This window comes from Chaetura pelagica, unplaced genomic scaffold (assembly GCF_000747805.2).
Source record: "Chaetura pelagica isolate M959 unplaced genomic scaffold, ChaPel_1.0 scaffold63, whole genome shotgun sequence".
In the NCBI taxonomy this organism is placed as follows: Eukaryota; Metazoa; Chordata; class Aves; order Apodiformes; family Apodidae; genus Chaetura; species Chaetura pelagica.
The window spans coordinates 1,207,563-1,223,610 of record NW_009952896.1 but is presented as its reverse complement, the minus strand read 5'-3'; the positions used below and the strand labels follow the sequence as shown (position 1 = coordinate 1,223,610).

The window sequence follows — 16,048 nt, the reverse complement described above, 5'->3', positions numbered from 1 at the left end:
TTTCACTGTCTAAGAGAATCTCTATTTTAATCAGAAATAGACTTTGTTTCAGCTTTTTCCTTTTAAGGAGAGGAAGAGGTTTTAACACTGCAAATCTGCTCTTATATTAGCATGGAATGAATATATAAAGTGGAAAGACAGAAGTAATGCTTTGCCAAAGTTTTTTTCTCTTTTTTTTCTCCTCTTCCACAGATGAAAATTGATTGAAAGAAGGGTTCAGCATGAATTGCTCTGCATTTCTGTCTTTCATGCTGGTGCTGTTTCAGCTTTGGCCTAGCTCTCCAAGCACGCATGACTACAGTACTGAAAACACAGACCAGTCTTTCACAGCAGTTCGAAGAGTGAAACGTAGCTGGGTATGGGAGCCACTTTCTGTAACTGAGGAACAGACTTCTGAGAAGCCTGAGTATATTGGACAGGTATGAAAAGTAATGACTCAAGGATGGTATGAAGTTAGATTTGATATGCTGATGTGCCTACTACCTTGATTTGTAAGACTAAGCATCTCCAGTGACCAGGAAATAACAGGAAATGTAGAAAGAGGAACTGAGGAAGCTGTAATTAGGAAGCACATCATCTATACTTTCTTGTGACCTGACTTAGGGTTAGAGAACTCCAAGAATCTTCTTTCACCTGTGTCTGCTGCCAAGGAAGCTTCACATTTACAATTACTCTGATTCCAAATCTGGTTCCATATACAACAGATGAAGGTATCAAGCAGAAAAGTTCCTTTTTGTCTTCTTAATGAAAGTTAAGGGCTCATTTTTCAACATCTGGCAATATGCTTGTGCTAATTTTGGCATTGCATCAAAGCAGCCATAGTGAGTGAAGTGTAGTTTACAAGCAGTATTTAGCATGACTTTCTATTACACTAAGTAGCAGCTGATTTACCCCTCATTAATTTTTAATGATGCAGATTAATGCTAAATCCTTTTATCACTGAGAAACTACAGGAATCTGCATGGTTCATTAGATTAATATAGCCTTAGCAAAATGAGAAAATTTTTTTTACCCTCCTTTAAAAATGTGCTTTAAGAGAATTTTGGTTTTACTAAGGTTTATCTGTCTCTTTCTTCCCTCTCTGCTTATTATTATTATTTATTTATATTATGAATTTTTTTATGCTGGAAGTAATTGCAATCTTGAGATCTAGTGTTCTTTACTTTAAGGCACCTTCTAGATGAGTGAACCAAACTAAGTTTAACTTCTAATTAACTAACACTAAAATTCAATTGAACCCAAAGGGTGAAGTGTTCAACATTCATTAGTTGCATTTTCACAGCCCCTTCAAAGTGACTACTATGAAAGTGTGATGTCTCACTTTGGAGAGGACAAGTGTAAACATATTCCCTTATCTGGAAAACAGTTTCCTGTAAAGAAACTTCATTAATGTCATGCTTTCTCATCTTGCTTTACAAAAAAAATTATAATCTTGGGTTTCTGCTTCTCACAGGCAAGCCATGGGCATTTTTTATTGAAGATTATGGTTAATTTATTGCAGTTTAGCCATGGTCTAATCAGATATATTTACTTATGTCTTTTATTGAGTAGACTATACTCTATTTTCAATAAATGAACTGATAGTCAAATTAATTTTTCGTAAATAAGGCCCTGAATGAAAACCTCATTGATGAAAATACAAAGTTAGACATTCTCTGTTTTTACATCACTATTTCAATATGAACTTTTTTTCAGTCAGATTGAGAGCTCAATCTTCATTTAACATAGGCTCATTAATCCTTTTCCATTATTATGTTTGAGAAAAAGGAATGTGTCCACCAGCACTGCAATGGCAGATATACGAGGGCAAATAAATAAATTCTTGTTCCCCATTCTTATTTAGAATGGGAAGACCATTTCTTCTTTTCTGTCTGTCAGGTTAACTAAGAAGCTACAGTATGCTTTCTCAGCAAATGTCATCTGAAAAAGGCCTCTCATTTAACATGGTCAAGGTCATGAAAATCTTTTGGGCATAATTGATTCTGAGTGAAGTGATTCAACACAGGTTATGTCCAAACAGTGAGTCCAAAGCTGACCACCACCTCTTTTGGCCCGACTGTCCAGACTGCTTGATCCAACAGATCATATGCTCATCCAGGCCATGAGCAGGCAGGTTTTTTATGGGAGTTTTAAGGGGAACTGTGCCAAATGCTTTTTGGACGTCCAGATAGACAATATCCACAGCCTTTCTCTCTTCCAATAGCCGAGTCAGAATAACTAACAAACTAACTAACTAATTAACTAACTAAACAAATAATGTTGAATAAAAATTAATATAAATACATAAATACAAGAAATATATAAAAAATATAAATATAAATATATAAATACTCAGGTGAGAATTAATAATACAGGCTTGTATCACAGAATGACTTTTCATCACTATAATATTTCAACAAAAATAAAAAAAATACCTTGTCTCTCATATTTACATCTAGTATTACTAAAAAAACAAAATATTAAACTTATAAAGTACACTTGTCACTCATAATAATATTGATTAAAAAATAGGTAATATTTACGGACCTTTGCACTATTTTCAGTAATTGCTCTGGGAGCTGATAAAGTAAAGCAGGTACTTCCCTTCACTTTGAAGTGGCTGAGGGATCTTTTTTCAGGTTATATCAGTACTTCAAAACTGAGCCATGACTGAAAATGTTACAGTACCCTCTTTTAATTATTAGTGTCCAAGAAGGCTCACTAGTGACAGGGTTATTTGTAGAATGAAAATACAGAAAGGCTAAAATGAATATTTCAAAAGTTTGTTCCTCACAAAATGTGGCATATTTTTCTGTTTTCTACTTGCAGCTTAGATCAGATTTAGACAAGCAGGATGGCAGCCTAAAATACATTTTGACTGGAGAGGGAGCCGGAAGCATTTTTACTATCGATGAACAGCATGGCAAAATCTATGTGACACAAAAGCTGGATCGAGAAGAGAAATCCTTCTACACTCTAAGAGCACAAGTGATTTACAGGAGCAATCAACTTCCTGTAGAACCAGAATCAGAATTTATTATCAAGGTTCTAGATATCAATGACCATGAACCGCAGTTCTTGGATGGACCTTATGTGGCCACTGTTCCAGAAATGTCACCTGAAGGTATGACATGATGTGAACCAAACCCTTTATTTCCTGATTTTTTTTCTAGATAACTTTGTTTATATAAAATCTTAATAGCATATTTTGTAGACTGCCTTTCAATGAGAAGGCAGAAAACTGTTTTCAGGCTTGGAAATTCGCAAAGGTATATGCTTAATCTGAAGATTGTGCATATATCTACTGAAGATCCTTGCCTTTAAATATTTAGGTAGCTACATGTATCCAAGTCCTTTTCTAGAATCTGGATACGTGCTTGGATTGACTACAGAGAGTAACTTACCTATCAGTGATTCGGCCTTAAGATCAGTACTTGTTTAAAAATATAACATTACCATTCAGAATAGGTTGAATGTTATAGCTGGTTGATACTGCAAAGGAGGTTTGGGAATGACATATTCTACTACTTCTTCAATCACAATGGCACCCTAGCCTCTAGAAAATTGTTCAGTGTATGATTATTGCTACAACCTGTCAGCTCTTCAGGCTTCTATCAACCTGGAAGAAAAACAGCATGCATATAAAAGTCTTCCTACCTCAGCTGACCTTTTAATGACAGAAGTACAAGATTGGTTGAACTGAAAAGTGCTCAAAAGCATCCTTCAGTCTGCTCTGATTCTGCTTAATAATTAAGCAATATGTCTTCATTATACTCAGTGCAGTATAAATCATACTGTATTGTAACTGGAAAAGAATCATATTCACATAACCGGCACTCATGATTTCCCCTCCAAAAGGGGGGGAATTGTTTTCCTGTCAAGAGGAACAACTTAATCCCTGCATCTCTTCTTTCCCATCTTCACATAGTCAAACAGACCTGTACTAGTAGTATCTGTCATGCATCCGGAAACTTAATACAACAGAGAGCAAAGTCAATATCTGAAAAATATAGGTGTATGTTTACATACATATTTACAAACACATATGCATGCATAGTATGTATAGAAAGACATTTAAATCCTTAAAATAACAGTGTAACTGCAACAGACATAAACAAGCATGTTGTAGATACTGTTGTCTCCAATTGATTATCTTCAAAGTAAAAGGAAAACTGGATTCTTTAAATTATGCTGAAAAAGGAAGACCCAGGGAACTACAGGCTGTCAGTCTCACCTCTGTGCCTGGCAAGGTCATGGAGCAGATCCTCCTGGAAAGTTTGTTAAGGCACGTGGAAAATAAAGAGGTGATTGGTGACAGCCAACATGGCTTCACTAAGAGCAAGTGATGGCTGACCAATCTGGTGGTCTTCTACAACAAGGCTAGAGAGATGGTGGATGGTGGCAGAGCAACTGACATCATCTACCTGGATTTGTGCAAGGCATTTGACACTGTCCCACATGACATCCTGGTCTCCAAACTAACAAGGCATGAATTTGTCAGATGACCACTCGGTGGATAAGTAATTGGCTGTAAGTAGTTGGTGGATAAGTAAATGGCCACACCCAGTGAGTTGTCTTCAATGGCTCAGTGTTCAAGCGGAGGCAAGTGATGAGTGGTGTTCCTCGGGTCAGTATTGGGACCAGTGCTGTTTAACATCTTTGTTGGAGACATGGACAGTGAAATTGAGTATATCCTCATCAAATCTGCTGATGATACCAAGCTGTGTGGTGTGGTTGACACCCAAGAGGGAAGGGATGCCATCCAAAGGGACCTTGACAAGCTGGAGAGCTGGGCCAGTGCCAACCTCATGAAGTTTAACAAGGTCAAGTGCCGAGTCCTGCACCTGGTTCAGCACAACTCCAAGCACAAATACAGGCTGGAGAAAGAATGGCCGGAGAGCAGCCCTGAGGAGAAGGACTTGTGGATATAATTTCTTCTTTTCTCCTTTATCATAACTATACAACCATACTGGTAGGCAGGTCAAACCGTGTAAACATATGGCAGAAAGTTTTAGGAAATAGATTGGTTTCCCACTGTTCCTCATGAAGAGTGATAATTGTATTTTTATGCAGAACTTAGATGAGGAAAAAAAGCAAAAATAATTATTAACTTATGAAATAATATTACTGTAATTATTTTATTTCAAAGGACAATTATCACTGATGATGCCATGAGTTTGCCGTCAATCTTGTATCTTGGATATAACTAACTTCCAGCCAGAGATTAAATCAAACTCTGCACACTCATTCTGCTGTGTCTTTTGTACTGGGGATTCAGCTGTTTCCCTTGCACTAGGACAGGCTCATGAAAGACTGAAAAATAAAAAGTATTATCAGATCTTTGCTATTGTTCTTGGCTCCTTTGCTTGCTAATAATTAATTACTTCATCACTGGTGGGCCTACTGGTGATAAAGTGGCTATATTTTCTTATTCCCATGGGAAACTTCCATAAAATACTTTGAATATTCAAGGGGAAGAAAAACAATTTGCTGTACTCCACTCAAATAGCAGAAACCAGGGAAAAAAAAAGGCATAAGATGCAGATTATTTTAACTCATATAAATAAAGTATTGAAAAGTCATATGCTATTTATCTTTAATTTAAAATTTTAACACAAGAAGAACAGTTCCTGAAGAAATTACAGAAGCTGTCATTTGCTCCTGTAAATATTCAGGACTGTTTACTAGAACAACTAGTATGTTTAAAGGTTTTTTAAGAGTTTATGTTTTGTAATTACAAGATAATTTATACAAGATGAAAACAGACATAATCTATTCTGTTTTTTCCTTGAGGTACTTCGGTTACACAGGTCACGGCTACAGATGGTGATGATCCTTCTTATGGGAATTATGCCCGTCTGCTTTACAGTCTCATTCAGGGACAGCCTTATTTCTCTGTGGAGCCAAAGACAGGTACTACAAATGATCCTATAACTTGAAAACATTCATAACCTGATATAAAATGGATGCAAGCAAAAATGTCATTCTTCATTTCAACATAAAGATCAACTGATACTGCTCTACACTTATACATCTTTGCATAGCTCCTAGATCTAAAAAAATAATAATTAAGAAATCAATAATTTCCTATAAAAAGCTGAAAATCTTTCTCCCTAGAGAATCAACAACTTATTCAGCAATTTATATTGCTAAAGAAAAGAGTTGGATACTGAGCATCCCATTCAAATGGACTTAGAAACACTTCTGGTTTAATAGCTCTATGACTCATTATGTGAGATTCTTATACCTATATTGGAGAAAATCCAGATATGTGACATTGCTCCAAAATCCTGATTTCTGGGGAAGAAAGAAGGTTATATATAGTAGAGGAGATATATGATGTGTTCTGCTGTCCAGAACCCTAAGTATGCAGAACGGGTCTGTGATAAAGTGTAGATGTTACCACAAGTACTAAATCCCAGTATTAGTTGTGCTGTGCATGGTCTAGCATGTAAATTAGTAACTGTATGTGATGATGCATTTGTACTGATATTTAGGGTTGAATGTTGGGAAAGAACATCCATGATATGTTACTATATTATACTTTTCATTTTTAGGGGTTATCCGAATGGCTTCCCAAATGGATAGAGAAACAAAAGATCAGTATTTGGTCATCATCCAAGCCAAAGATATGGTTGGGCAAGCAGGGGCACTTTCAGCAACAGCCACTGTTACCATCAACCTTTCTGACATCAATGACAATCCACCTAAGTTTCAACAGCGTGAGTATAGGCTACTTACAGTAGTTAATGTCTTGAGGGAATTTAGATCTACGGTAGTTCTACCACCCGTGGTGGTAGGTCTTCTCAGAACAAATCCATTCTTTAACTTCAGCATAGAGATTTAAAAAAAATAAAAAAAAAAAAATAAAAAAATTAAAAAACAAGCAAACAAACAAAATACCACAAAAGCTTAAAAGTTAAGAGGAAAATAAAGCCTCTAATTATAAAGAACCTCAGTCCTGCTGGTTTTATGACTAGGCTTTGGAGACAAATTACTTACTATTCTCTTTCCATATAGTTTGCCCTAACTAAGCCTAAAATATGGGAAACAAAGTATTTAGTACCATTTTCACTCACCTTGTTTCTTTTTCTCTTCTCTTCATTCTAAGCTAACAGATACTGCAAACTTTTTGGCAAATGATGTGACCTTCTAGATCCAGGGAGTTTGTAACAGATGGGGGAGCTGCTGGCTAGTACATCAGGAATTAGTAATGAAATACAGTTAGGAAGTTGCCCTCCTCCACTGTTTTTTCATTCTGTGGTTCTCCTTAGTTCTTTACTTACTGCTAAATTCTGACTGAGAGAGAAGGACTCATGAGTGGAAAGGATGTCATTCCCTGCCTGCAAGATCTATCCATTGCTCCAATAAAAGCTGAGGGCTTTCCCCAACTTTCTAAGAGTCTCAGACCATCATAGCTACAACAGGTATTAACCATGGCAGATCATTAAACCCTGCTAATATTTCTTTCTTTAGGCCTCTACTATATGAGCATCTCTGAAGAGGCTCCCGTGGGCACCACTATAGGCATAATCTTCGCAGAAGACAGCGATATAGGGGAGAATGCAGCCATGAACTATTTCATTGAAGGAGATAGCTCAGATGTTTTTGACATCATTACTAACAATGAAACTCAAGAAGGAATTATCTTATTAAAAGAGGTGAGATCTCAGAAACCTAGAAAATCTCTAAATACTGGAAAGAGTCTCTCAAGTAAACTGGATGTTTAAAAAAGGCCTATTGCTTTAAGTTCTACTATCTTTTTTTCTTTCTTCAGACTTTGTGGTTTCACTGAGATATTAGGGGGATAAAAAGAAGCCTACTTTTCTTTCTTTTCATTAATTTTTTTGATGAATTCCTATTACTTCTGAGCACAGTAGAGGCAGTTAAAGTCTCTTACTTTATTACTAGCTGTGTAACACTGTTCATCTTGTTGTGAGAAAATGTTCAATCTCTTCCATGCATCACCTGTGAAACCTTTATCAACAAGTTGTACACTATATTTACTCACTTCCGACACATCCTGTTAAACTTAACTGAAGCCAGAATGTATTACAGTAATAGATAGTGGAAAATTTTCTGTGATATTGGTTTGAAAAGATACTAAATATACTCGAAAATACATCAGTTTATGAACTGAGATTCTTAAGAGGCTTTAACACTGTATGATTTATTTTGGAGTCACATAAAAAGATTTCTGGGTCATCTGGGTCATCATCTGAAATGCTGATAGATTTTGGTAGTCTAGTGAAATCCAGGAGCTTAGAGAACTGAACAGTTTGTCTGTACTGCCCCCAGGATACCTGGCCCTGCTTCCAATCTCTGTATGCCATGTCTTTACATTTAATTGTGTCCAGAAGCTCTTTGCTCATCCACACAGGCCTCCAGGCTCTCCTGCCTGCCATCCTCTGTGCTGGGACACATAGCTCCTGGGCATGGAGGAAGTGATCCTTGAATAGGGACCAGCTTTCCTGGGCTCCCTTTCCTTCCTGGGCTTTGTCCCATGGTACCCTACCAAGCAGATCTTCAATTCCAGCCTACATCTGAAAGCAAACAGTGGCATAGCACAGTTTACTTTTAAAGTGTTTAATTTTAAAGTGTTTTAACATTAAAGAAGAAATCTTAGAATTAAATATTTTTTTAAAATTTCCAGAAGAAGGGTAGCACTATTTTGTCTTCAGTATCACACTACTCATTCAATTGTATTTCATTCAAATGTGAAGAAAGAAATATTCTACATCTCACTTTCTTAACAGAGAGTGGATTATGAGAGCAAGAGGAGATACAGTATTCAAGCAAAAGCTGTAAACAGGTACATTGATGACCGTTTTCTGAAAGAAGGACCATTTGAAGACAAAACCATTATCAAAATCAATGTGGAAGATGCTGATGAACCTCCAGTTAGGAAGTTGCCCTCCTCCACTGTTTTTTCATTCTGTGGTTCTCCTTAGTTCTTTACTTACTGCTAAATTCTGACTGAGAGAGAAGGACTCATGAGTGGAAAGGATGTCATTCCCTGCCTGCAAGATCTATCCATTGCTCCAATAAAAGCTGAGGGCTTTCCCCAACTTTCTAAGAGTCTCAGACCATCATAGCTACAACAGGTATTAACCATGGCAGATCATTAAACCCTGCTAATATTTCTTTCTTTAGGCCTCTACTATATGAGCATCTCTGAAGAGGCTCCCGTGGGCACCACTATAGGCATAATCTTCGCAGAAGACAGCGATATAGGGGAGAATGCAGCCATGAACTATTTCATTGAAGGAGATAGCTCAGATGTTTTTGACATCATTACTAACAATGAAACTCAAGAAGGAATTATCTTATTAAAAGAGGTGAGATCTCAGAAACCTAGAAAATCTCTAAATACTGGAAAGAGTCTCTCAAGTAAACTGGATGTTTAAAAAAGGCCTATTGCTTTAAGTTCTACTATCTTTTTTTCTTTCTTCAGACTTTGTGGTTTCACTGAGATATTAGGGGGATAAAAAGAAGCCTACTTTTCTTTCTTTTCATTAATTTTTTTGATGAATTCCTATTACTTCTGAGCACAGTAGAGGCAGTTAAAGTCTCTTACTTTATTACTAGCTGTGTAACACTGTTCATCTTGTTGTGAGAAAATGTTCAATCTCTTCCATGCATCACCTGTGAAACCTTTATCAACAAGTTGTACACTATATTTACTCACTTCCGACACATCCTGTTAAACTTAACTGAAGCCAGAATGTATTACAGTAATAGATAGTGGAAAATTTTCTGTGATATTGGTTTGAAAAGATACTAAATATACTCGAAAATACATCAGTTTATGAACTGAGATTCTTAAGAGGCTTTAACACTGTATGATTTATTTTGGAGTCACATAAAAAGATTTCTGGGTCATCTGGGTCATCATCTGAAATGCTGATAGATTTTGGTAGTCTAGTGAAATCCAGGAGCTTAGAGAACTGAACAGTTTGTCTGTACTGCCCCCAGGATACCTGGCCCTGCTTCCAATCTCTGTATGCCATGTCTTTACATTTAATTGTGTCCAGAAGCTCTTTGCTCATCCACACAGGCCTCCAGGCTCTCCTGCCTGCCATCCTCTGTGCTGGGACACATAGCTCCTGGGCATGGAGGAAGTGATCCTTGAATAGGGACCAGCTTTCCTGGGCTCCCTTTCCTTCCTGGGCTTTGTCCCATGGTACCCTACCAAGCAGATCTTCAATTCCAGCCTACATCTGAAAGCAAACAGTGGCATAGCACAGTTTACTTTTAAAGTGTTTAATTTTAAAGTGTTTTAACATTAAAGAAGAAATCTTAGAATTAAATATTTTTTTAAAATTTCCAGAAGAAGGGTAGCACTATTTTGTCTTCAGTATCACACTACTCATTCAATTGTATTTCATTCAAATGTGAAGAAAGAAATATTCTACATCTCACTTTCTTAACAGAGAGTGGATTATGAGAGCAAGAGGAGATACAGTATTCAAGCAAAAGCTGTAAACAGGTACATTGATGACCGTTTTCTGAAAGAAGGACCATTTGAAGACAAAACCATTATCAAAATCAATGTGGAAGATGCTGATGAACCTCCAGTTTTCACCTCAGAGAACTACATGATGGAGATTGCTGAAGCAGGTGTGAGTGGCTCCTTGGTGGGCACTGTAACTGCTAGAGATCCAGATGATGATTCTTGCCCAGTCAGGTACCTAACTTTAAATGTGAACAGGCCTCAAATATAAATGTAGTTGGAATTTTCAAAGGCTATTTCTGTTCCTTACCTCAGCTCATTATTACAGTTAATCATGCTTTCTCTGTCATAGTCTAGGTTGTTCTAGATGTCATGGTAGGCAGCTGAGGACCAGGGGAAGTGGGGGCAACCTATAACAAAACTCCAAGAAAAACAAGTGATGTAAAAAAGCCCCAGACAATTGCTCATCACCAGCTGGCAAATGCCCAGCTAGCTCCTAAGCAATGGCAGTCCTGGCCAATCTCCACTCCCTCCCAGTTTTGTTGCTGAGTACATCACATGATATGGTGTATCTTTTTGATCAGTTGGGGTCAGCTCTCCTAGCTATGTCGCCTTTCATCTCCTTGTGCACTCTGAGCCTACCGGCTGGTGGGACAGTGTGAGAACCAGAAAAGGCCTCAGCTCTGGGTTAGCACTGCTCAGCAGAAATAAAAACACCCTTGCATTACTGACACTGTTTTTGCTGTCAATCTAAAACCTAGCCCTATCCCAGATACTATGAAGAGAATTATCTCTGCTCCAGTCAGAACCAGTAAACTAGGTTAAAATGTACCCCCTAACCCAAAATCTAAATAAATGAGCCTTGTTTGTGCATCTTTGTAATCACTTTAAGATGGGGTACTATTTTAAATGGTAGCCTTGAAGAAGCTGTGCCGAACAGAATCTGTAAGTATCTGGAGGTGTTTCAGTCTGTTCCCAGTAACTTCTGGAGATATGGTGAGATGGACTCATTGCTGGGAGGGAGATACAGAATAGCTCCACTGGGATGTGGTCAGCTCAACATGACCAAAAATTTACCCGTTCTCTACATGTACCGAAATTGCCCCATAGAGATACTTTATAAAGAGTGGCTCAGGCTTTTAATTTTGCAAAATAATTTTGCTGTTTCTTAAGGTGTAAAATAGGGAAATTAAGCATTAACAGAGGGTTTATAATTGAAATACCTTATTGAGATACTTGATGACACTGTGTACAGTGCAATTTAGACAAGCTAGTATACAGAGACAAGTGGATGAGCCAAAATAACATGGTGTGTATATTAATTTAACAGATTCATTATAACAGGAGTATATATATGTCTACCTATAGCTATGACTTCAGAGGTTTAGTCAATGCAAGGTCATTACTGTGATTTTGCTCTTATTTAGTAAGATAGTGATAAGGTAAAGTAAACAAGAATAAATAAAAACATACATGTAATTTATTTTTTTTTCAAAAAAAATGGCTTGTTTGGTGTTTTATTTAGATGACTGCAACATCTCCTGTGAAACACTTAAACACAGTGCACTTCTTAATTTTAAATATTTTGATGGAACTTGCTACAAACTGAATATTTCTGCGAAGCAGTCACACGTGTTCCATCACTGAGTTTCTTTAAAATAGAATTTGTCCCTTCTAATGTAAAGGTTTATTTATTGGGTTAAATGCCATGCATATGAATCTAATTTAAAAACTGTTGCCAACATAAATTACAGTAGTTGCTTATAATACAGAAAACCAGCTGTGTTCTGGACACCAGTTTTCAAATATACGAAGTAAACAAAGACATGCAACAAAACTTCACCTTATAAGTAATGAAAAATGTCTACAAAATATACAACATAGATTTTCTGAAAATTACCTATCAAGAACCAGATTGAAAAAAAAACCCCATCAAACAAAACAGAAAAACCATAAGGAAGCTTTGGATGCAGAGGATGAGGAACACATTTCAAATAAATAAATAAATAAATAAATAAATAAGAAAGTATTGTAAATCCCTTAAAAAAGAGGTTTACAAATGTCACATATTTGGCACAAACCATAAGAACTTTCACTGACTGTGTTGTTCTGGTTCCTTGTTTTTATCCTTTTACTGATTTTCAAAAGAGACAAAATGTAGCTATAAATAACAAGTTGTAGAGTCATCCAACCAGTGACACATAATCTGAGCTGGAGTCCCAAGTGCCAAGTGGAGATAGAAAGACTTTGTCAAGCACAATTAAAGGTACGATAAAACAAGGAATAATTACATGTGGGAATTACAAACTGGAAAGATAAGAACATTTCAACTCCTCTAATACATTTTGTTTCCATGAAATAAGCTCTGCTAAGAACTGTGACATGCAGTCTTTTTTATATATCATGAAAAACATTTGCAAATAGCCTTTCTATTTGAACCAGTATCTTTGGTTTCTTTTTCCATCCATCTCTGGCCTGTTGCCAGCGGTAAGACTTTAAAAATGTGAGTGGTATGTATGTATGTACGAGTGCGTGTGCACGTGCATGTCTGCATACGGACGCAGCAACCAGAGCCTTTTAAATGAAGACTCAGGAAGACTGGACTCATTTGCAATCATCTCCTGCATTGTGTTTTGTACCTCACTTAGGTGACACATCATTACAGATACTTGTCTGTCTTTATAATGCCTATTCCCTCAGCACCAGAGCATTTCAGAAATGATAAAATAGATTTGCCACTATACCTTCACTTAGCTGTTAGTGTTATTCATTTCACAAGTGCCATTTTTGCTGTTTCTTTTCAATGAAGTCATTCACCTGCTGTGAGCTTGACTTAAAAGAATGAATAATGTATTTCAGATTCAGTTCATATTAATATAGATCTGAGACATATTTAGTTTTATAAAAAGAAGAGCTTTGATCTTGGCAGCATTGAATTTTAAATGTTTACGAGTGTACATTTTTCATGATTCCTGAGTTATTGCAGCACACATTTATATGTATATATGCTCAGCTCTGTTTTCTCAACTGACAATAGCTTTCTGTGTCCTTGCTTCTGATGGAACCCTTCAGTATTAGGGAATCCCATCACTTTTTGTTTGTTTGTTTGTTTGTTTTTGTTGTTGTTTTTTTTTGTTTGTTTTTTAATTATTGTTGCAGGTACTCTATTGTCCATGGCATGCATCTAAATAGATTGTTCAGCATCAGTGAACACAATGGAACAATCATTACAACTAAACCTCTTGACCGAGAGATAGCTTCTTGGCACAACATAACTGTAACAGCCACAGAAATAAGTACGTAAGAAATTTAAGAAATACTGTGTTTTATATACTGTGAACTATAATTATTCTCTGAACATGGTTTCTTTTAAGTAGAGAATACATGCTTCTTTCTCATTATATTACTGTTTCTTGCTACATTAAGGAGCATTATTAAAATGATTAGTTAAGCAGAAGTGGAATGTATTTGAGCTGTAAGGTCTTGTGCTCTTTCATAAAATATGACCTTATAAAAAAGAAAGGAAAATATAATAGGACTGAGACTGTAATGCTTTCAAGTTACACTGAAGCATATGACTTGCTCCTGCAGTGCAAGATCTTATGTTAAATTAGACCCTGGTTAATTTCACACCAGATTTTTGACTAGTGTGAAATTAGCCAGTGTCTAATTTAACACCAGTCAGAAACCTGTGCCTCATTAGTTGTGAATGTTAAGGCCTAAATCAGTTAGACTTCTCCTCAGTAACAATTAAATCTGTGAAACATCCTTTATATAGATTTCACCGGTCAGTTTAGTTTGAAATTCAAATGCAAATTGCTTCTGTTTGTTCTTTTGGTGATCTGGTTGTCCTAGCTCTGGGACAACACTCAGGAAAATCAACAGCTACTGATTTATAGGGCAGTATAACAAGATTATTAGGATGTTATTTAAAAATGTATCACATTGATCCTCAGGAAGAAAAAAACCTATATGATTCATAGAATCGTAGGATGGTTTAGGTTGGAAACAACCTTAAAGATCATCTAGTTCTAATGTCCTGCCATGGACAGGGACACCTCCCACTATATCAGTTTGCTCAAAGCCCCATCCAACCTGGCATTGAACACTTCTGGGTAGGGTCACACACAAGTTCTCTGGGCAATCTTTTCCAGTGTCTCACCACCCTTATAGTAAAGATTTTCTTCCTACGATCTAATCTAAATCTGCCCTCTTTCAGCTTCAGAGCATTTCCACTCATCCTATTAGTATCTGCCCTTGTAAAAAGTCCCTCCCCAGCTTTCCTGTAGAGCCCCTTTAGGGTACTGCTATAAGGTCTCCTTGGCACCTTCTCCAGGCTGAACAACCCCACCTGTCTTAGGCTGTCCTCATGATAGAGGTACTTCTGCCCTCTGATCATCTTCATGGTCCTCTGAACTCATTCAAACATCTCCTGTATTGGAGATGCCAGAACTGGTCACAGTACTCCAGGTGACATCTCATGATGAAACTAGAGTCCAATCAATAAATGAGACATATTTCTTGCAAAGACTACTTCAAATACATATTTGTAAATTGTACTGTTCCAAAAGGGAGTATGTATATGTATGAACGTTGCTATGTATAAGTAGAATATTACTGTTAGAAGTTTAATATAGGATAGTTTTCATTGAAGTCTTTATTTTGTGTCTGGAAATTGGTAGTGTTTTACTCCTTTTCAACTTCTCTGTGAGTTTTTGAGCAGAATATATTTTACTTCTCCTGTTGTTGGGCATCTGGCAGGTGTTGGCAAAATTAATGTCTGGCATAATTTTGTCATGTCTACAATACCTCTATAGAGCAGGATGATTTTTGATCTGAACTTTAATGTTTTGTTAAACAATAAAATAACAAAGAGCCAAATTCCACAAATGAACAAGTGTCTCCTGCAGCAAAAGAAAGCCACAGTAATGAAAGTTAACATAGAGAAAGAAAACCTGCATTATCTTCATATTTTTATTCTTTATTTCTTTACTGATAATATGGTCACTCCATTCAAGAGTATTGAAGGTATGTCACCTTGGTCTCAGCATACCTGAAATTATTTATATTATTAACTAGTAGCATTTTATTACTTGAAATATAGTCAGAAGATATACTATGTGTACAAGACATTTGGTGGATGATATTATGGCTCCACTGAAGCCAAATCAAAATGCCATTTGAGTTTATCCACACACAATACTCATTGCAGTTGAGACAGGTATTGAATCTGCATTACAACAGCAACCTCCCTAGGGGTCATTTGAGGTCCTGGCATTTATAAAGGACACAAGCCTTTTGCCTCCATTGCAATGATGGAGATAAGTAAGAGGAGCTTTTTTTCTGTTATTGCAGACTTGTGGTGTGGCTTATCCTATCTTCATGCTGCTGAGATAGCATGTTTTAAAGGTAGTCAGAAGTAGATGTAATTAATTGGATCTTAAACACAAGCAGTCAGACCCGGAAATCTGTTGAGTCCTGTTCAACTTTATGGCTAAGATAGTTCAAGCTCAAGAGAAATCTAGTTTCCTTTGATCAGTTTTCACTTGGTTGTAATCACCTTCCACCCAGTACAAGGCTGAAGCATAAAGAAGAGTATTTTAACCATGCATGACA

At 36.7% G+C, this 16,048-nt stretch overlaps 1 protein-coding gene across 1 annotated transcript in view; it reads left to right on the top strand.

Moving 5' to 3' along the window:
* Window positions 1–221: 221 nt before the first annotated feature.
* Window positions 222–16,048, top strand: part of CDH19 (cadherin 19, type 2) — a 36,544-nt gene continuing 20,717 nt past the window's right edge. Inside the window, exons 1-7 of the mRNA XM_009995631.1 lie at window positions 222–419; window positions 2,809–3,103; window positions 5,773–5,892; window positions 6,537–6,701; window positions 7,456–7,640; window positions 10,413–10,666; window positions 13,592–13,728. Coding sequence (XP_009993933.1) covers window positions 222–419; window positions 2,809–3,103; window positions 5,773–5,892; window positions 6,537–6,701; window positions 7,456–7,640; window positions 10,413–10,666; window positions 13,592–13,728 — 1,354 coding nt within the window. The remainder of the gene's footprint in view (window positions 420–2,808; window positions 3,104–5,772; window positions 5,893–6,536; window positions 6,702–7,455; window positions 7,641–10,412; window positions 10,667–13,591; window positions 13,729–16,048) is intronic.